This window comes from Zonotrichia leucophrys, chromosome 3, assembly GCF_028769735.1.
Source record: "Zonotrichia leucophrys gambelii isolate GWCS_2022_RI chromosome 3, RI_Zleu_2.0, whole genome shotgun sequence".
Lineage (NCBI taxonomy): Eukaryota > Metazoa > Chordata > Aves > Passeriformes > Passerellidae > Zonotrichia > Zonotrichia leucophrys.
The window spans coordinates 78,098,063-78,119,538 of NC_088172.1; the positions used below are offsets into that span (position 1 = coordinate 78,098,063).

General features: G+C 43.7%; 1 protein-coding gene across 1 annotated transcript; it reads right to left on the minus strand.

Annotated features, from left to right (window-relative positions):
* Window positions 1–7,040: 7,040 nt before the first annotated feature.
* Window positions 7,041–21,193, minus strand: SUPT7L (SPT7 like, STAGA complex subunit gamma). Its single transcript, XM_064708924.1, has 4 exons — window positions 20,538–21,193; window positions 13,442–13,766; window positions 11,772–12,009; window positions 7,041–8,517 (listed from the first exon to the last, which is right to left on the minus strand). Exons 1-4 carry the CDS (start codon window positions 20,948–20,950, stop codon window positions 8,255–8,257), a joined length of 1,239 nt encoding a protein of 412 aa, XP_064564994.1. The 5' UTR covers window positions 20,951–21,193; the 3' UTR covers window positions 7,041–8,254.
* Window positions 21,194–21,476: the final 283 nt, after the last annotated feature.

The following is a 21,476-nucleotide window of genomic DNA, read 5'->3' on the forward strand; positions in this document are numbered from 1 at the left end:
TCTCTAGTTATTTAATTTCTCTGCTTCCTTTAAAGTCATTGTGAAAGATTTGGTTATACTGAGATGTAGCTGGCTTGCTCACTGTCTCCCATAGAAAAAATCCCTTCAGTAGACAAAGAATTGTATTTTATTTTATCCTACCTGCCTGTGTAAAAAGGCACTGTATTATAGAGCACCTGTAGTTAATAGGGCTGTGACATCTCAGCCATATCAGACAAATTTAATTCAGATATCACAATATAAATGCAACTAATTTGCTTTCAATGTGGCCATCAAAGAAGCAGGGAAGTGGAGGTGTGGTTTTGTTTCTTTAGACTATAGAAGGAAGACTCAGACCGTTTTTATACACTACAGCTTTTTAGATTAGAATTGGTTCATGTAATTTTCTTTAGGCATTCAGAGTTACCAGCAATTGGCTTCCTTGTTTCCTTTCTTCACTAGAGAAATCCAGGAGTGCTGTACAATACAAGAGTTTGTATAGACTCAAATAATAGCAAAATTATGGAATTACAAGAGTCAAGAGACTGTCAAGAGGGAAAGATGGAGAGTGTCAAACTGGTCTGGTTACATTCATCTAAGTCTATTCCCTACTGGGCATTGCAGATGAAAAAGAAAGGTTTGACAAAACATTCAGCATCACTGTCTTCAGAGGAGCTGCTGCAGCAGCACCAATGTCACATTCACCAAGCACACTGAAGCTCCTCCAGCAAAATCAAGAACACCAAAACCAACATTGTGGCAGTTCCATGACTGGAAAATGAAAAGGGGGAGAGGAGAGGGGAGAGAAAAGAGAGGAGAGAGGGAGGGGAGGAAGAGAAGAGGAGAGAGGAGAGGAGAGGAGAGGAGAGGAGAGGAGAGGAGAGAGGAGAGGAGAGGAGAGGAGAAGAGAGGAGAGGAGAGGAGAGGAGAGGAGAGGAGAGGAGAGGAGAGGAGAGGAGAGGAGAGGAGAGGAGAGGAAGGAGAGAGAGGAGAGAGAGGAGAGGAGAGGAGAGGAGAGAGAGAGAGAGAAGAGAAGAGAAGAGAAGAGAAGAGAAGAGAAGAGAAGAGAAGAGAAGAGAAGAGAAGAGAAGAGAAGAGAAGAGAAGAGAAGAGAAGAGAAGAGAAGAGAAAGAGAAGAGTCCCCAAACTCACCAACAAGGAAAAAAAAGGGCCCATTTTTCTTGGTTTTAGTATTGGCAAATACAAAAAAAAGGGCCCATTTTTCTTGGTTTTAGTACTGGCAAATACTATCATTTTTCCAACTTTCTCCAAATACTCTGAAATTGATGCCCAGAAAGGCTGAGAAATTGTAGTTCACAAAATCTTTCATGTGGTTACGTTTTAACAAATGCCAGCTTTGACACGGCAGGGTAACACAGACCCCACCCCAGAGCACAGGCCACGCTCAGCCCTGGCTGCTGCAGAGCCCCTGCCTCACCTTCTCCTGCTGTGCAAGTTCTGCCTGTCCCCCCACTTCAGCCTGAAGGGATGGAGGAGTTTACACCAGAGCTGGAATCCAGCACACCCTCCATGCCAGGCAGTTTGTCCAACAGCAACAAGATGGAATAACTGAGAAGAGCCATCAGCTTCCAATTTCCTTTCCTCCACCAAGAGAAAGAAAATTTTGCCGAAAACTCAGATGAATAATCTTAATAGTTTGGAGTTTTTTTCACTCGAGGATAAAAGTTGCTTCCTAAGTGTGTTTGCAACTCAAGATGGGCAGCAGTAATTACCACAAGAAGGTGGGCAGAGAGGGCACAGCAATGCTGTCAGGAGTCCAAGATGAAAATGAGCATTAAAGGTCAGGGGAGGGATGAGACAAATCTGGGTGGCAAGGATGAGCAGAGGCAGCAGGATGTTTGGATGGGCACAATGCTGACCGTGAGGCACATCTCCAGGGACAGTTTGGGCCAGAGGTGGCAGCCCAGATTTGAGGGAAAAGCACACAGAGTGTATGCCAGGGCCCTGACAGGCACCAGAGGCAAAGGCCCCTCCCAACACCCAAGCCTTTCATGCAGCTCACTGCTGCCTACTGCAGTGACAGCCTCCACGCACGCCGAAGCGAGGGCACCTGCAGTCCAGGTGCACAAGCGATGCTGCCACGACTCTTGAGCCGATTCCCAAGGGAAATGGTCCAGGAGCAGGGGCTGTTTCTGGCCTGATGGGAAACACTGACAAGCTCTGCAAACCACTGAGGATCCCTGCAAAAGCAGCGGTGCCCCTGCCACAGATCCCCCAGCCCCACTCTCCCCACTGCAAAGGTGCCGAGCCCACCCCTAAGGACTTTTCATCCCAACTCATAATGAGGTCGACGTCTCTCAAGCAGCGTTTCCATAGCAACGAGAGACGATTCTAATCTCCAATATAAAAGAGGCGGCGAGAACGGCAGGGTTTGGAGTTTGGGGTTTGGGGGAGCGCAGAGGCTGCGGCTGCAGCGCAAGCGGCCGCCCCCGGCCGTAGCCCCAAGCGGCGAGCGGGCAGCACCGCCCCGCGGCCACCGCCGCGCCCGCAGCGCACACGGGCCGCCCTCGGCAGCGGCCGGGGCACGGCCGCGGTGCGGGACCCACAGGCTGCTCCCCAGGCTGCCATCCGGGCCGGTGTCGGGATCCCCAGGCTCCCACCCGGCTGCTGGAGCAGAGCGATCCCAGGGCTCGGGCTTTGACCTGGTGGGCAGCAGTGCGAAGGGGGCATTGCTGTCCTCTGCCTCCAGGTCCTGGCAGCCCCGGGACATCAATTCAGCTGTGCGGGACTGCGCTGAAGCACAGGCGGGATGGGAAGCGAGCATTATTTCCTCTCCGGCCAATATCCTAATTCAGGGTGTGCTATTCGCAATTGCTTAGCAGGGCTAGCAAGCTTCAAACCTCCTTGCTCAGCCCTGCCATGACAGAGCAGAGGGGAAAGCACACTGTGTTTCATTCACTGCAGTCTAAAGAAAAAAAAAAAAAAAGCAGAATGTAAAATAAGTAGACCGGCACATAAAAGAGCAAAGCACACGGCTTGGAGCAGGGCTCCTAGGTAGTCTGTTAATATAAGTAGTGGAAGTGTATATAAGTAGTTGCCCCAGAAACAGCACTTGCTTATGCTGGATGAATACCAATAGTAGCACTGTGGTTCTAATATCACTTCAGGGGCTCACTAGCACTGGCACCTGTGCAAAATAAGACTTCCATTTTCCCTGGGCCACATCCTTGAATAACATTTCTTGTCTTCCTGGCTGTGATACATCATCCCAGTACCTTACTCAGGCCTGTAAAATGTCTCCTCCCGATCCCACATAAAGGTAAACAGAACCCCAAGACCAGCTTTCGTGTTCACATCACCATTCTCCAAAACCAAAAAACACACACAACATCTTTCGAATTTTTATTTCTGAATCATTTTATTAGAAATTACAAAGCAACTCTCTCCAGGAGAGCAAGGAAAAAAAGAATCCAACCCTGAAATATTTCTAAGCAATTTTGTTCCATATAAACACAAAGTTACATATTTCTTTCACATGCGTGTACAAAAACATTTTAAGTAAAACATCCTTCACACATAACATGTGCATTAGTCTCAGAACTGAGCAAATAATCAGATTGGCCTCACCTACCCTACCTAATCTTGTTTTCCTGTTTTCTTTTTAAATTGTACATTTCTATGCAGGAAACATCTCTTTTTCTGCACAGCATTATGCATATTCAAATTATCATGGATGGCCTTGGAATTAAATCACTAGGTAGTGCAGTCTGACATAAAGCTGTACACATAAGTTGTTACACTGCCATTTATACAGCAAACTTTACTGGATACCAGGCAAAACTCTTCAAAAGGAATAAAAAGGTATTGCTAGAGGGGAAAAGGAATATGATACACAGCACTCTCTCAACTACAATCCTGTATGATTCCTATGCAAAACACTTCAAAAGCCAAGTAATTTACAGATCTTGCTCTCCAAATTGATATCAAAGTTCCCACCAATTTCAATCATGGCAAAATAAATCACTGTAAGACATCAATGCTACTGGATATGGACATGGTCAATACTCACTGTTCCCATTTTTCATCCACCCACTTTTGGAAAGCAAAGGAGAAAGATGAAAGAACTGTAAAAACTGCAGACTGTTGAAGCAGGTGGGTCAGCAGAGTGCTTCACCAGCCATCAGCAAGAAACAGCAGAGAGGGAGAGCAGAGCTTCATTCCAGCCCACTGCATAATCTCAGTGTGGTTTGAAATTTGGGGATAACATGGTCAACGAACACACCTCACTAGTTGCCCAAGGCTGCATTAACACCTAGCAAAATCTTCTTGGATTCATCAAAAGAGCATATAGTCTGTGTCTGACTTTGTGAGCTAGTTTTTAAATTTCACTATTTCATGCATGATGAACGCCACTGAAAATATAAGAACCATAAATGTTCAGAGGCAAAGGGCTCACCCAGAAGGTAAAGCCTCCACATGCATAAGAGGAAACGTCAAGCACACAAAAGTCAGCTGCAACCCTTAGCACAGTGGGGGAACAGGAGGTACAGCTATTACTCTGCCTGCATTTTTAAGTGTTTAAGCGATGCTGATGGGTTTCTCACCTCTGCATAAACATGCAGCCCAAAGAGAATCAATAGCACTTCTCCCTTACACTGCAACAACACAGCTGACTCAAAAAGACAGTGAATATGCACTGCATTTAAATACACTTGAAGTACTCAGGCTTGGCATGTTGTAGAGTGCATGTTACAGGGTGAAATGGGTGTGGAAAAGGAATGTGAAATAATAAAAAAAACACAAGAAAAAAGTTAAGACAGAACATCTGCACATGAACAATACAGAGAAAGCACTTAAGATTAACACTTATGAGGTTTAACCAAAGCCCTAGAGAACACTATATTTTCATTTTTAGCCCACTTGAAATCTTGCAAATGAGCAAGCGATGCTGGCAGCAGTCACTCTGTCATTTGGCTCCCAAAAATAGTGCAATGGACTTTGCGTAAGTACCTGGCTGCAAGGACACTACTGCAAGAACCAGTTTGCAAAGCACCTACAGAGAAAGGCCCAATGACAGGTGTTCTCACAGTGTCAAAGACACAGGTGGCAAATCAGGCTGAGCCTCAGGGCCCCGTCCTGGCACATTCTGCGTGTTGTGGGGAATGCTGGATCTGCTGGTTTAGCTGAGATGGGCAGCCTGCTCTTAGCCCTGTACTACCATTTGAACTGCAAGCTCTAGTAAATGTGCAGAAAAGAAAAAGCACTGGCCCAGCAGGAGGAAGTCTCTGATTCCCATCCAGGAAAGGCTTAAGCCACATCACTTAACTCATACACTGACAGTGTGGATGTCTTCAGCTGAGGTAGTCAAGTTGAACTCACTTCATGGGCACACAAAGTAAAAATAGATCTTTCTGAAAATGCCATTCATTCAACCAGCTTTATACTTCTACCTCAAGGCCAAAAGGACAGTGACCTAAGAAATTATTATTTCTATTCATGTGCAAGTGTGGTCCAAAGGAACAAGTTTAGATGTAGACATGTAAAGCTGAGTGAGAAGGTACCACCCCAATGCCTTCCTTGTACCTGGACAGCTGAACAGCAGAGTTGTGCTGGTCTTTGTGATCAGCAGTTTTGCTTAAAATCTGGGTCATACAGGACATTTCAGTGACCATCTAAGCATTCTCCAGCCAGCAACAGTCCAACTGAAGTGGAATAAAAGCTTGCAGCTCTCACAAAACTCTCTGAATGATTACTGTGCCTTTTTCTTGAAGAGTAACTAAATCTCAAACACACTTCTAAAAGGCAAATATTACTATTCTTTTTTACAGCTGAGAAAACAGGGACATTGCAGCTTGGCTAATGGTGACTCAGGGGGAATCAAAATAAAGATTTCCTGGTATGCTCTTCTACTACTCACTAGGCTTAAAATAGTGAGAATTTACCCCCCAGGAGAGACCTTTAAAACTCTGATGGACAATTTTAACTCCATTGTCCATAAAAGCCTATGGTCACGCATTCTTATTAGACATTGAGACATTTTCTGTTTGGATTCCACTTCTATAAAGTGGAAGAGAAATACAGTTAGGAAAAAAGAATTAAGGCAAGGCATGTTATACAGAAACAAAAATACTATGCCTGAAGCTCATTCTTTCAAAAGATAAACCTGCAATTGTAAAGATAAATGGTAGGTTTGGTAAATTTCCCTCAACCATCCCAAGGGGTTGCAGGTATAAAGCCAGTTTAAGTGGCTGTTCATTCTTGATTCATGTTCATTCTAGCTCTTTTGAGAGAGAGGCACACTGAATCAAGTTAAAGACCGAGTTGATCAACTGAGGATTGTGAAGAACAAAAAAAATTCCATCAGTCAGCTGAGCCATAAAAGCAAGCAGCAAAACAGATTCTGTTTCAGACTAAGCTGTCAAGATAACAACCTTGAATATGAAAGCTCAGCCAGCCTGAAGTTGCTGCACTCAATCCAATGACAGCAAAGGAAAAGTTTGCATTGCCAGTACAGGCTCACACCATTAGTAAAAGCTGTTTCATTCTCTCCAGAAAATCACATCAACTTCCCTGAACAGATGATCAAGTAATCAACTAGAGAGTAAGCTCTGCTGGAAGAACTGGTGGAGAATGTGAATGTATTGGCTGCAGAAGACATAGAACTGTGGCATTTAAAATCCTGAGAAATGTGTACAAGACAGAGTCCTGTACCTTTAGGTCAACATATTTTGTTTTATTTAAGGAATGTCTCAGCAGAACTTCACAAGGGAAATTCTGTCCTGGCCACCTAAAGGAACCCAAGTGTGCTCCTTTATCTTCAAAGACAGCCTTCTCAAAGTAAAAAATCAGTCCTTTCTGACAAACAGAAATTAACAGCAAGCATGACAGAAGGCCAGCACAGATGACTGAGGAACTCCAGACCAACCTCAAACACAAACAGAAAGGTACACAGAAGTGGAAGTGATGATGGGCTGGCCAGCAGAGATACAGAAACACAGCCCAAGTATGCAGAGAAAATTAGGAAAGCCAAAGCTCAGCTGGAGTTCAAACTGGTAAGAAGTAAAAAGAAGGGCTTCTTTAAGTACACTGGAAGCAAAAGAAAGGTTATATAAAATATGGTTTACTGTTTAACAATGCAAACAACATGGTAACAAAGGATGTTTTTGTACTTTCAGGCTCATGTACACAACATCTTTTTCACCTGTTTTCACTGCAAGTTCTGCTTTAAGGCCTGCCAGGTCCTCGAGCCTTCAAGCAGCTCTAACAGGAATAAAGCATTGCCTACAGCAGGGGAAGACTGAGTTAGTGAGAACTTGGGCCCATTGGAACCAACAGGCTGAATGTGAAGGCACTGAGGGAGCTGGCTAATGGCACTGTGAGACCACGCTACAGCATCTTTGCTACGTCACCATCATCATCATCAGTGACAGCTCTCCAACTAAAACACCCTGACTGAGGACTCTCCTGCTGCCCACAACAGCCAGCAAGCAGGCAGCCAGCACTCTGAGGGAAATTGTTGTTCCTCTTTACTCAGCGATTGTGAGACAGAGTTTGCAGGATGTCATTCCTTTTTGTGCTCCCCCTTACAAGGGCACTGCAGCAATTTCAGTGGAAGGTCACAGAGCTGGTTTGGGGGCTAGAGCACAGGACAAGCAAGGAGAGCTCAGGGAACATGGTTTCTCCAAATTTAAGAAGAGAAAAGGCGAAAAAGAGATCTCATTGTATATAATCCCTTAATAACTGGGTTACAGAAGGCAGTCAGACTCTTCTCAGAGATGAACAATAACAGAACAAGAGGCAGTGAACACAACCTGGAACATGGGAAATTCCAACTAGATGCAAATATATTGTTTTTCTTACTGTGATGGGAAAATGTTGCCCAGAGAGAATTGGCATCACCATCCTTGTAGCTACTCAAATGGACAAAGTCCTTAGCAACCTGCTCTAACTGGCTGAGACCTGAACAAGAGGCTGGATTAGAAATGCCCCAAGGCCCCTTTAAACAAAAGCATTCAGTGGTTCTGTAACTTAGAAAATCCCCTCACAACTGCTTTTCACAGGCATGTTCCTCATGAATCTGCCAAAGCAAGCCATACCACCATCAAATGCAAAGGGTGCTCTTCAGTCTCATCAATCAGCATGGAGCACAGAAGCCAGCAAAGAGGGGGCTACACATCAAACCTCTCATAGCCATTTCATGCAGGTCCCTCACACACCAGGGCCAGCCCTGTGTTGGAATCATCACAGTACTCTACTAGTTCCTTCCAAGTGTCTGTTGCACACCATCAGCACTAAATAAAAAGATTGTTCCTTTTCACATCTTCTTCATCTTTTTCTTGCAGCGCTGGTTGAAGACAGGTGAGGATCCCATCAGGCTGTCAGCAGAATGAGAACCATAGCTGCTCTCAGAGCCATTGGGGCTTTGTGGCATCCCAGCTTCACTCATGCCTGACATTGGTTCCTCAAAGACATCACTGCCGAGAACCCCGTGGCCATGTACATTAGCCTCCTCATTCTCCTGTGGCTCCATTTTCACCTGTGCCAGGTTCCACAGTGGGGAAGCATTCACCTCAGCCCCTAGAAAAGGAAAAAGCAAACAGTAGTAACTGAGTAAAAAGACATCACAAACAGCACGAAGATACAAGGGACACCAGCAAAGGTAGAGATGGAGGAAGAGCAAAGCCACAGGTTGACTATGCTGGGGGAAAACAAACAGAACACACCCAAGCACTGGGATCCATAATAAAAATATCTGTTGACTTTTTTAATAGTCCAGCAATTACCACTGCAAAAATATGATGGTATCCTTTCACTGTTAGCCTGCATGTAATTCTCTCCATGAGAAACAACTCCACATCACTCTCCAGAAGGAGTGTCCCAGCAGCAATGAGTACACCAACAGCACATGGACTAGACCCTGCATAAACAGGACTCTGAGGGAGTCCAGAAGTCATTACGAGGTCCTTGCAACTGTCAGACAACCTGGGCTTCTGCAGGGGAGGCGAAGTGAGCAGGCAGAGGACTAGATAGATGAACAGTCCCAAATTCCACTTTCAGCACTGCAATGCAGGGACATCAAAGCAGCAGTCAGCTGCCTGCCTGCCTGCCTCCTTCTACTCAGCACCCACAGGTCTCATCCCATCCTTGAGCAGAACTGACAGAAATCCTTTTGGCTCAGCCTCACAGATGCCCTGCTGGGAAATAGCTCCTCCCAGCCTTACTTTTTTATAAAACATTTCTGGATTAGTGTGCAATCTGAGCACTGATTGAGGATTTTCTCTAAGAGTTTACCAAACCATACTCCTTGATAACAGCAAATGTTTTCTTCCCAAGAGAAGTAATTACAGATTGCATTATATCTGTTTAAGTTTAAAGTGAGACAAAAATTCTATTAAAAATACACTAATTGGTCTCTTTGCTGAGATGGGCATAAACAGACCAGAACTGAATAAACTGCGAAATCTTCTCTCTCTTGTGTGGGGGTAAGCTCATGTAGAAAATTAACAAAACACCAAAACAAAAACCCCAACCAATCAAAAAAAAAAAAAAACAACAAAAAAGACCCACTAGAAGAACAACAAATAAAATAGGAAATAAACTATTTTAATAAGTTTTCTAAACTTCATGTCTCAAAGAGCATGGCTACAGTTTGAAAGCACAACCAAAGCTCTTGTACTGAGCCAAATCTATGACCATTCCCTATTACCAGTATACTAGTAACAATAGGCTGTTAATAGTAGAAATTACAAAGAGAACAAATGCTCCAACATGTGTCTGTGCCAAGAATTCTCCTTTATGAAGAAGTCAGGAATCTTTTCCAGATCAGCTTCACCAAAACCAGGTTCATGAGACATTTTGATAACACAGCCTACATTGGCTCAGTTGCCTTAATGGAAGCCTTGCTATGTCAATTATAAGTAAATGCATGTCTCTCAACAATAATGGACACACCATTAAAATGCTGTTCCAGAGTTACAGCTCCAGACTACATAATAATCAAAGGTGCTCACTAAACTAAACTGTGTCTTTCCTTCATCAGTTGCTCTTCATCGCTCAGCCTCATTCCTTTCAGCTCTGTCACCTGTCACTAAGAGTGTCACTAATGACTAAAAGTACTTAAGCATCAACAAAGGATGTTTCATCTTCAAAGCACTTTAACTTCAAAGTACTTCAGAAATAAGCTAATCTTCACGTTATCCTGAGAGGCGGAGGAACAAGGAACAATTTTGCCTCCATTTTCCCAACTGCAATGAGAGTAAGCAGCAGCTCACAACGGCAATGTCAGACATCCACAAAAACATAGGAAGAACATGGAAAGCTGTAATGAGAGTTTTGCCCTCAGACACTGAAGCCTCTCTGCCCTCCCTGCAGGCTTCACACCTGCATTTTGAGATGGCAATGGTCTAATTGCAGCAGCTTTTTCTTGCTCCTTAGGATATTACAACTCTCCAACCTGCCCAGGTCTAGACTGGAACTTCTCACAGATGAGATCTCCAAAGGCTCTTGTGAAGTGAAGAGGGAATTTCAGGAAGGAACAGAGCACTTGTACTCTTAATTAGAAAACATCAATTCTGTATCAGAGAAGCAAGAGGCATTTAATATACAGCTAGCATGCTAACCTCTTGGTCTCAAGTGGTGGATGCTAATACAAAGCCTTCCAGATGAATCACTAGCAACCCTGGATGGGCCAGAGGAATCTGCTGCTTCTTCTCCCACAATATTGCAAACAGTTTACATTTCAGAGGTGACATGGAAAACAGTATGAGCTTTCAGAAAAACATTAGATGGATTTATGTTTTTTAAAACTCATAACAATGCAAAACCACTAGTGGACTTAGAGGTATATTGTAGAAGAAGCTAGCAGCAGGCTTGCTAGCTAAAGAAGTAAGAAAAAGCTGATAAAGAGCTCTCTCTAAGGCTGTAACCAAAGAGACTGAAAGAAAATAGCTAAGAACACTTTGCAGCTAGACAAAGTATTTTGAGAAAGTTAGCTGAAGTCACTATAACTTTTTACCAATAGCATTATGTTGCCTTATTGTAGCCAATAGCTACAATAAAAGAAACATAAACAATTAGAAAGTGTATAAAAGTTAGCCATGCTCAAAAATAAAAAGTTACCAACTGAAACTGCTTATAGTCTCTACTTTGTATCATAACCACCTCAACAACAACAGTATACTCTAACCTCACTATATATGCTATCTAGCTTAGGGTTAATAGGAGGATCAGCTTCATTGTTTTTTATCCAGATTTTTAAGTGAAATAGTTATTGCAGGGACTTCCAGAGTTCAGATGGTTCCATGCAAAATCTAAACTGCCTCCTCTTCATTCCAGGATGTTCAGCTTCACCAAAGAGTGAAGATAATGAAACTTGTATGTTGATACAGAGCAGGCATGGCCATAGCAGATTCTTCCATGCTTGCCACCAGTGTGCTTCGATGTCACCTAGGGATGGCACTTAGAGGAAAAGACTGGTCTCCACAACCCCACTAATTCACTCATCATTTCACTTTCCATGGCCTCAGCCAAGTACAGCAGGCTTTAGGGTACAGGTAGTAGGAGGGATTCCTAGGAGCCCGTTTCACATAAGTCACTGATAAGCTTTCATAAAACAGTGACTGTCGTTACCAGGGTAATTTCTGAATATGGAGGACATCAGCAAGTACCATTCATATTTCCAGGATTCATTCAGTGCCTAAACTATGCAAGGAACATGGCTTTCAAGTTTGCTGGAATATGAATCCATGGACACAAATCCAAACCTAACCAGGGGAAACAAGATCACAAGGAACTGCTGAAAGACTGTTTCCAGGAGAAGCAAGAAACCCTACCTGAAGTTTGTGGGGAAGCTTCCACTTCCAAGTTGGCAGAGAAGCGCTCACTTTGACCTCCAAGAACTCCAACAGGCAAAGACTGGTCACCAGAAGCCAGATCTCCTTCCAGCTCTTCACTTATGGGGAAAGTAATATCACTAACAGGTTCCTCCTTAATTTTCACAGGTTTTGTGTCTTCTGCTGCCTTTTCAGGGTTGACAATCTTCTCATATTCTTCAGAGAGCTGCTTGCTAACCTGTCAAAGATCAGCAGGTGAAAAAGAGGCCAGAAAGGTGAGAGTGACTTCAGAGGCTCTGATAGCAATTACATTGCAGTGCACTCTGTTCCCTGAACATTATTAACATTTGACCTGAATGAACAAGTAAACAACTTACCAGCTACACAAGAGATGTTTTTTCCCTTTAAGTGCACCTTCTGTTCTGTAACAAGGGACTTTAATAAGAGGTTTAATCCACTAACATCTGACTGATAAATATGAGTGCTGTTATTTTGTAAACAGAGATGATGAGGCTCAGAAATTTAAACAGAGCATGGAACAAAAGCAAAATATCTCAAACTTACTCTTTGGTTTTACCTATAAGATTGTTCCCATCCTCCAGTAACAAATTCACCCCAGCATGAAAAACCAAGTGCTTTAGATCTTCAACAACCCTGCAGTCCCCACTGGGCAAAGCCTGAGTATATTCTGCCAGATTCACAGCAAAAAGCATAGAAGTTTTCTCCAGTCAGAGAAGTGAAACAAATACAGGAATCAGATTTAGAACTACCCTGCACTTCCAGAAACTTAACAACAATAAACAATTACATTTAAACATTTCAGATTTCATCTGCTTCTAACAAATACTTGTTTATACAACTAAAACCTAACAGTCAGTGACCTGTGCTCAGGAAAATTGCAAGACTTTTTAACAGCAGAAGCAAGGAAGAAAAAGAACAGCAAAGCCTATTTCCCCCTTCTAGATATACTTCCAAATAAAGGGGCTACTGTGGACCTCAGTCCTGCATAAAGAACAATGACTGTTAAGACAAAGCTGCAGGGTGAGTGTGAACTGCAGCAGCAGAACAATGCAGAAAACCCGGATTCCAAAAGGACAACAAAACCATTTGAACAAAAATGAACAGAACTGGAATTTTGAGCAGGAATGTTTCTAACAAAGACAACTCTTTGGAATGTTATTTTTATATAAGAAGGTAGCACTTGTGAGACAACTCACATCACGAAATACTACCCTATAGTCCTAAAGCTAGACACTCCCTGCTTAAGCACACACAAACCACTTTACAGCCTAGAAACTGATCTCTGCTTTCATGTTTTCCAAAATGTTAACCAGCCAAATATCCTGCTAAGGGAGAAAATTCAGTTCCTCAGTCAGTTCTGATTTTAACTCTACTTGATAATTTTGACTGGGTAATTCAAGAGCTGGAGGACTCCTCTTAAATTCAGGCAAGAGTTTAGCCATCAGTAGAGCATCCTTAGCAGTCTCACTAGGGAAGACAAATAAGGGGCTCCGTCTTCCAGTCATAAAGTTCCTGTTCTTTTTCCCTTGATGACTCCTCTCCACACCCAGCAAGTTTTCCAGTCAGATTTCCCCTCAGTAGGACTCAGGAATAAGCAACTGCACCGGGGGTGCATTTCTTGTGCCGCCAGTCCCTCATGCTCCCCTCACCTGAAGCATGTAGCTGTGATAATCCTTGATGCGGTGCTGCCAGAACTTCTGCAGGGAGAGCACGCTGCCAATGCCCACCTCGTGGAAGACCTGCTCCATGACGTCGGGGAAGGGCGTGTGGCCGAGGCGCGCCTCGCGGTCCACGGCGAAGCGCAGCAGCTTGGTGAACTTGAGGCAGTACTCGTGCGCGATGTCCGTCAGCGTCTCCAGCACGCTCTCGTTGGCGCACTCAAAGCCCGTGTGCGCCAGGATCGTGGCCATCGCCTGGTACAGAAGCTGCCGGCAGGAGGACCAACTCAGCTCTGTCACTGGCTCCCCTTTGCCTCTGGAAAACAGGAAAGACAAAAACAGCACACTTGCAAAAATCTGAAGGGCTGGATCAGTTCAAGAGGTACTGTCAATAATAAGGTGATGTACAAAGGGGGGTTGGGGTTCTCCACAGCTTCTGGTTTATATGAACACCACGTAACAAGTGTTTATCTGCTTTTCCTTCTTCCCCTCCCTCCAAATCAGCACTTCCAAGTTGCATTTTCCCTTCTAATGCCGCAAAATTCTTTGGGTGATTCATGAATGTGGGATGCAAATCTTCTGAAGCCTTAAGCATCTCCCTTCCCACCCAAGAGCTCTTCTCCTGGAGAAATAAATGGGTGAATTAAATGAGTCCTTGACACAAACAAAAAAAGGCATTTTAAATAACATGAATGCAAATAATTTCCCCTCTCAGTTAATTACATTGCTCTTCCTTATTATCTCTGATGTCACAGGCCTAATAGTCAGATACAAAGGCTTCTGGGATAGACAAGATTGGAATTTCTAAAGCAAAAGACACACATAAAAAAGCAAGAAATGGGACACACATACATTTCATAGAGGTACACTGTAGTCAAAAAGGCTGTTTCTCTGCTCTCGTTTCCAGCAGTCACTAAGCATGACACTGAAAGAAGTATCCCCATATGCAACCTAAGATGTGAACACCAGGCCCTGGGAGGAGGCCTGGAGAAGTTTGGCCATAAAGCACCATTCCCTGGTCTTGGGTTTAAGATCTCCCTCCTCTGTTGGTAAACAGGAAGGAGTGACTACACAGGATGGAGGAGATGGGAAAAAACTGACATGAGCACTTCAAACATCATTCATTTATAATCACCCAATCAAATTTTTCATCAACTTGAGTTAACAAATAGATATTCCCCACAGGAATATCTGGGGGATATTCCTCTGGGAATATCCATTTGTTAACTCATGCTGATGAAGCCTCTGATGGAGAAACACATATCTACCAGATTTCTCAACTTACAGTTAAGGGCATGTCATCTATTTGCCCGTATCAGTAACATGGACTTCAAATGCTGATGTCAAAAAATCAAATTCCATTACTACTAAGTATGATACTCATACACTTTTTTACACTCCATTCAGCACCAGGGGCAGAACTGAGCTAACAATTTCACTCTCCATTTGTTTCTGATGATTTTCTCCCAACATCTTCCACATCACACTGGAGACTCTCCTCGCTGCTACCCCAGATCACCTCCATCACCACACACTCTTTCCAGTAGAAGGACCTGATTTAACAGCACACAGACAGTACTGATGGCTTGATAAAGTTCTCACTGCTCTCCAACAGTTCATGAGGAACCCTTCAGTCTCACTGAGAAGCTGGGCCACAGAGCCTCACCTTCCCCAATCCTCAGAGCTGACACAGAAAACACAGCAGTAAAACCACTGAAACACAGCAGTAAAAAAGTGAGGAGGAGTGAAAAGGAAGGTGAAGCTTAGAACTGTCAGGATGAAAATTATTCATTTTTAAGAATGCCAGCACAACACTTTCTGATTATTCAAATAAAGGGGGAATCACACTATATTAAGAGTGGCATATGATCACATTTCTAAGTAGATATTAAGAACAGTAAGTGAATCTCAGGTCATGGATTCATCCCAGCTATTAATTGATGGAAAATGATTAGCATCCCAATTTCTACTCAATTATGTAACTACTCTGCAAAGCAGACAGCAGGCACCCTGACAAGATTAATTAAAAGATCATCAGTTTCTTTATTAAAAAAATGTCACCCATACTATTTTTGCATCTCCCTCACTCCTCCCTCCACCTCAGCAGCAGAATTCTTAAGCTCACAAACAGCCATATGTCTCACACAACACCAGGACCAAGAATTTAAAACAGAAATAAACAACCATCAAAGAAAATCAACCAGAAAACAATCTTAAAAATCATGTCTATAAAAAAGAATCTCTTTTTTAATATAAAGGACATATCTAGCTGTCCAGTAGCCAGCAGTGGAGACCATCTTATGCTACCAAACCTGAATGCCAGGCTACTATTAATCTGTATTAGACATTCACTAAAAACACTGTGGATAAACTTAAATTACACAGATTTTGGCAATCCCAAGCAGGATACTTAGCCACTTGCAAAGTAGATTAAAAACCATCCAGTAATGCATATCACTGCTCAGAACTAGCAGAGAATATTGTGTCAGTTTTAAACTCCTAGAGGAACAGAAACTAACTGTGAGCATTAAAATGCAGCTAGGTCACTATGCTGGAAGGCACATAATCAACTTGAAATCTAATCAATTAAAGACAGAAAGACATTTCAAGTACCGTACTCAAATCTAAATCTCCATTTCTTGCTCTTGGTAAGGCAAATCAATTTGGTTTTGTTTTTCTTATGTTTTCTTCTCTTGTTTTCCTGTTTCTCATAATAAACAACAGAGAAATATGACTAAAAGCCAGAACAGAGAGCAAAAATTGAAATATTGTTGGAGATGTTAATAGAAACCAACAACAAAAATAATTTTTCTTCATCTCATTAACTTCCAGGTACCCTCTGATAAGAATGCACAATAACAAAAACAGTCCTGTAGCCACATTTATGTTGAAAGCAGTTATCTAGTGTCAAGCCTTCCCAAAAAGGACAAGCAAACTTCTTCTTTTCCATGATGATCATAGCTAAGGAGCATTTGTGCTAGATTTCATCCAGATACTCAGCACCAAAAGTGCAGATATTATCATTATGCAGAGTGCCACTCTCTTAGTTCTTTTCCTGAAAGGCTCAGTCATATATCTACAAGTAAACACGAGTGCTTTAATCCCTGAAGTTTTGTCACCAGAGATTAGCAGGACAGGGAATTAGGCCTGTGACATGGAGGCAATCTCCTCTACAGAATACATAGTATGAAATTTATCACAAATACTGGCCAACTTGCCACTCTTCAATTTTGTATTTCTAACAGTGCTATATATGTTATACATGGGTCACCAACACCAGATGATGTTCCAGACAGAAATCTACCTGTCAAGCTACAAATTCATTAGACTCAAAGGCCAGCTTCCTCACATCACTACCAAAAACACGCAGAACTTTACAACATAAAAATAGTGTCCATTTATACCAACCAGGCTTCTTTTCGGATTTACTCAGTTTTCAGAACTCACAAAAGGCCCACTTTGTGGGTCAGTCAGTGAAATGACATCGAGCCACCCCACAAAAGCAGCACCATCCATTCCCCCAAGCTCCTCTCCTGTAGGGCAGTTTTTCTTGGAGGGAAGGGGAGCTCATGGCTCCTTTCTCATGTCTTCAGGGGACAGGCTAAGGCAGCACAAGGATCAGCAGCTGAGGCTCAATCAACTGCAGGACTGGGTTGAAGTGCCCTGCTCCCTTCCTAGGTGAGCATAAGCCAGCAGCAGATGGAGGGAGGGACTGCTTTTCCTATGAACAGGACAATTTGATGAAACATTATGCTGTGAAGTTGAATTTCTACCAAATGAGCTGCAACAAGACTGCTTTAGAGCCAATTTCCCAAAGCAGTAAAATAAAGGCGAACATTGTAGAAACAAGACACACTAGTCAGAGAGAGCACCAAAGAACACAGCACACTGACTCAAACCACAAAGTTGTTTTCTTTCAGGAAACAGCCTTTTTACACCTCATCCCAGGTAAGTCTCTTTTTAAATACCTCTGCTATGTCTACAAAAGACTGCAAAGGTATGAATAAAAGATGCTCAACAGATAATGGTAAAAATAAATTGGGTCTCAGTGGCATAACCCAGACCAGTCAGCTTAGAAATGGACTAAGCCAAAGCACTTAGATCATCAGGGGAAGTGTCTCCTGCCCACTTTAATTACCACTGCTCCAAATCCTTCCCTACATTAAACCTGCTGTCCCACTGACATGTACTCCTCTCCTTCTGTACAGACATTTCCTCACTACAAGTCCTTCTGCCAAGAGCTGCCTTCCCATTGCAAGCTCCCAATTTTGTTTACAGATTACCTTTCAAGGCAAGCCAACGTGGCCAGGAATGCAAATGACCAAATGAGAAATCTGTTAAGAACCCAACCATGCACACACAAGAAGAGGTACATGAGTAGGCCAAGCTTCTTTTGAAGATGGATGCGTGCTAGTCTGAGGAAGTTGAGCAGAGAAGATGGAAAAGCTAGCAGCTGCTATATGGTAAGAGTATCCTCTCAAAATGGTAGTTTCAAGTCTACAGTTACTTACTCATTCTTCATCAATTACACTCTAAGCTTCTTTTCTATTTCTACAGCAGCAAAACCAAATATTAATCCCTTATTGTGCATTCCAAGAACTGTAACATCACCAGGACCAGATGGTACTTCATGCAAGAATATTAAAGGATTCAGGGATGAAATAGCTGAATAGCTGTGGTGAATCTCCTCTTGCTTTAAACTGCCTTGGCCCATGAGGACCAGAAGACAGAAAATGTGACATTTTCCTTTAATACTTTCAGAAGAGATGTGGAAAACTGCAGGCTGGGAAGCATGGATATATTTTGGTGCATCAGGGAAATTCAAAGAACTAGAGGACACACAAGTAAATATGTTATGCTCAGCAAGAACCCAGAGAGCTTATTTTTAACAGTAAAACCTGCTTCACAAACCACCCAGAGTCCTCCAAATCTATCAGCAAGGGAGCAGATGAGAGATCTCCACTCTGGAGTCCAGGTCCTCCCTGGGGAATCTGTGCCAGAATCAACATATTTTTTATCATGTTTTTTAACATATTTATAAACAGTCTGGAAAACTGTAGGAAAGGAACAGTGTAGTAATTATAAAACCATTGTTAGTACAGACTTTGGGGGATTGGTAACAGCAAACCAACTCAAAAATAGCCATAAATTAAGCTCTTCCTCATCATACAAGGAGGTAAGGGTTAGATATGGGGCAGAGGAAAACCAAAACCAATTCAGGAGATAACAAAATAAAAGACAAGGGGACAGTGTGTCAAAGAATGAAAATGAGTAACAGGCAAGCAGAAGAGGACAGGCCTACATTAACTAAACCTATGATCTGATTCAGGCTGGCTACTCTTTTCTTCCTTTCTTCTCCAACCTAAATGTACCTACACTACTTCTCAGAGCCAGGCTACTGACCCAAAAAAGCAGAGTTAAAATATGGATTTATCCAAATACTGTAATTCTGACAACTGTACTTCAGAAGGCAGCACAGAATTAAGCTCTACCATGTTTTATTAGGGGGAAGAATGTTCTTGCTTTAATTTGATTTTACACACTCAGAAACATCAGCAAATCACAGAACTTCATTTTTGCTACTAGAACAGCATCTATAAAACAGTTGCTATTCTTATTCATGTGTCTCAGAACAGTTAGGAACAAACATGCAACAACAACTCAAAGCCTTCCCCCTGGAAAAGCATATATGTGTTTGGGTTAGCAAGCACACAATTAAATTCTAGAATACACTGCAACTCATTATAAATCCACTCTGTCAGCCACAAAACATTTCATTTCAAAACTGTCTCTCCAGTTTCCACAACGCAGTCCTTACACTCCCCCACGTGGCTGACCACTAAATAACATTTCTTTACCCGGACCCCAAAAACTCGGGAGGAGCAACAGAAAGACAAAGCAGCCCTCAAAACGTGGGCAGAGCCATAGAAAGCTGAACTTCAAGCTGAAGGCACTGAGGAGGACAGAACAGAACACTTCTCAGTTCTACAAACCACAGGGCCACGGTGCAGGAGTCACAGGCCCTGAGTACTCTCACAAAACTGTATTTCCCTTCAGTCTCTGCTCTCTGCTAATTGCTTTGTATCTTCTGAGAAGGATGGCAGTATTCCTCCAGAAACAGCACTAAAGAATCACTCCATTGTTCAGAGACTCTGCTACCAAATGCAACATCTTTTAGTAAAATACATTTTATACAACCTCAGGCCATTAAAGATCTCAGAGGGATTTAACTGATAAATTACATTTTGTTGATGCACATTTACCCATTTTAAAAACTAAAATGTGTTATCTTCTCCCTCAAAATGTTCATTTTAGTGGACATTGTAGCAAGGATTAATCCCTTCATTTAAATGCACATAACCTACAAAGTACTGTAAGATATTGCAAGAAATGCAACACCTCCTTGTGAAATCAGTGCCTGCCAGAGGGACTGACAGACAGAGGTGGCAATACTATTTAATCAAAGGCTGGCAGCAGAGGTGGAGGCAGCACAAATTTCCTTTACCCTTTCTCCAGCTGGTGGAGCCAGTAGCAGAGACAAGAATTCCCTTCACTTGTGCTCATTTCCAGCTCTGACTGGAAGCCCACCAAACTGGGTGGAATGTGGCTGTCACCCTGTCCCAGAGAGGCCACAGAAACCTCACAAATACATTATCAAATCATCTTTGCAGAACCTACAGCTGAACAGCCTAAACCCAGTCGTGTGTTTTCTGGATTTGCAATTACAGTAACACAACTTTAGTTGCAAGTGATCTGAACAGAAGAGACTTCAAATCCTGTAACTAAAACTGTGGAAACACCACTGACAAAACCATGCACGTGCATTTAGCATGGCACTAACAAGACAGAAATCAGCACCACACATCCACGTTTCACAGACAGGAAGGAAAAGCAAGCAACATGCATGTTATTCACACTTGGAAAAATACTTGGAAAAATCCAAGTATTTCCTTTCTAAAGCCTGTTTTATACTTTACACACAACTGCTTGACCCTTTGGCCTAAGGGAATCAACGTAACTACATAAACATTTTAGAACACTCAGCTTTCCTTCAGCCAAGAACTAAGCTAAAGAAATACCAACACACCTGTAGAAATCACTCTCTGGGTCACTGTGCCTCAGCTGAAATGGCATTTTGGGGGTTTTGCTATCCAGAGGAAGCAGGTCATCGGGGAGAGGTGGGGAGGCCGGACAAGCTGGCAGAGGTTCATTCTCTTCGGTTTTGATGCCCTCTGCTTGCTGCTGGTTCTGAGCCTGGGCGGCGGCGATGAGGCTGCGCAGGCGCCGGTTGTGCTGGATGAGCTGGATGGTGTGAATGGTGAGGCTGCAGGGCTCGGAGGGGATGTCCAGCATGGTGGTGGGACGGGGTTTGTTGGCGGACGGCTGGTGCAGCGGGGGATCCTGCACTTCCACGGTGCGGAACTCCCGCTGCAGCAGGTCAAAGGAGCTGCGGTTGGCCTGGCTGGAGGAAACCGGGATCTCGCCCCAGTAGCGCAGCATTTCTGCACAGGTCACCTGCGCTGCTCAGCACCCAGAAGAAGGCTGCCAAGTGCTGCGGGCACAAAGGACCTTGTTGCAGGGAAAAGCACTTTGGGCACCAACAGACACAGGGGCTGGGATGACACCAACTCGAGTTACGGCTGCCAAACACGCTGTCGCTCAGTGCCTCGCCGAGGAGCGCAGTGTCCTCGACGGCATCAGGCTGCCACTCTGGCAGCTTACAGATCGCATCGCGCCTTTTCCTGAGGGGATAAGGACAGAAACAAACGCACTCGTGAGACGGAAATCATTTCTGTGTGTAGCAAGGGCTGGTGCGGGCCCACCTGGGCCTCGCTGAACGGGACCCGCGGCGTGGAGAAATTCCGGGGGCCGCACTCGACTCGCCCGCCACTCGCCTTCTGTCCCTCCCCGTGCCCGCGGCTGTCCCGCACCCCGGGCCCGCGGCCCGCCTACCCCTGCGCTCCGCTCCCCTCCGGGCCGCCCAGCCGGAACTGCGTCCCCGTCCGCCACCGAGAGCGGCTCCCCC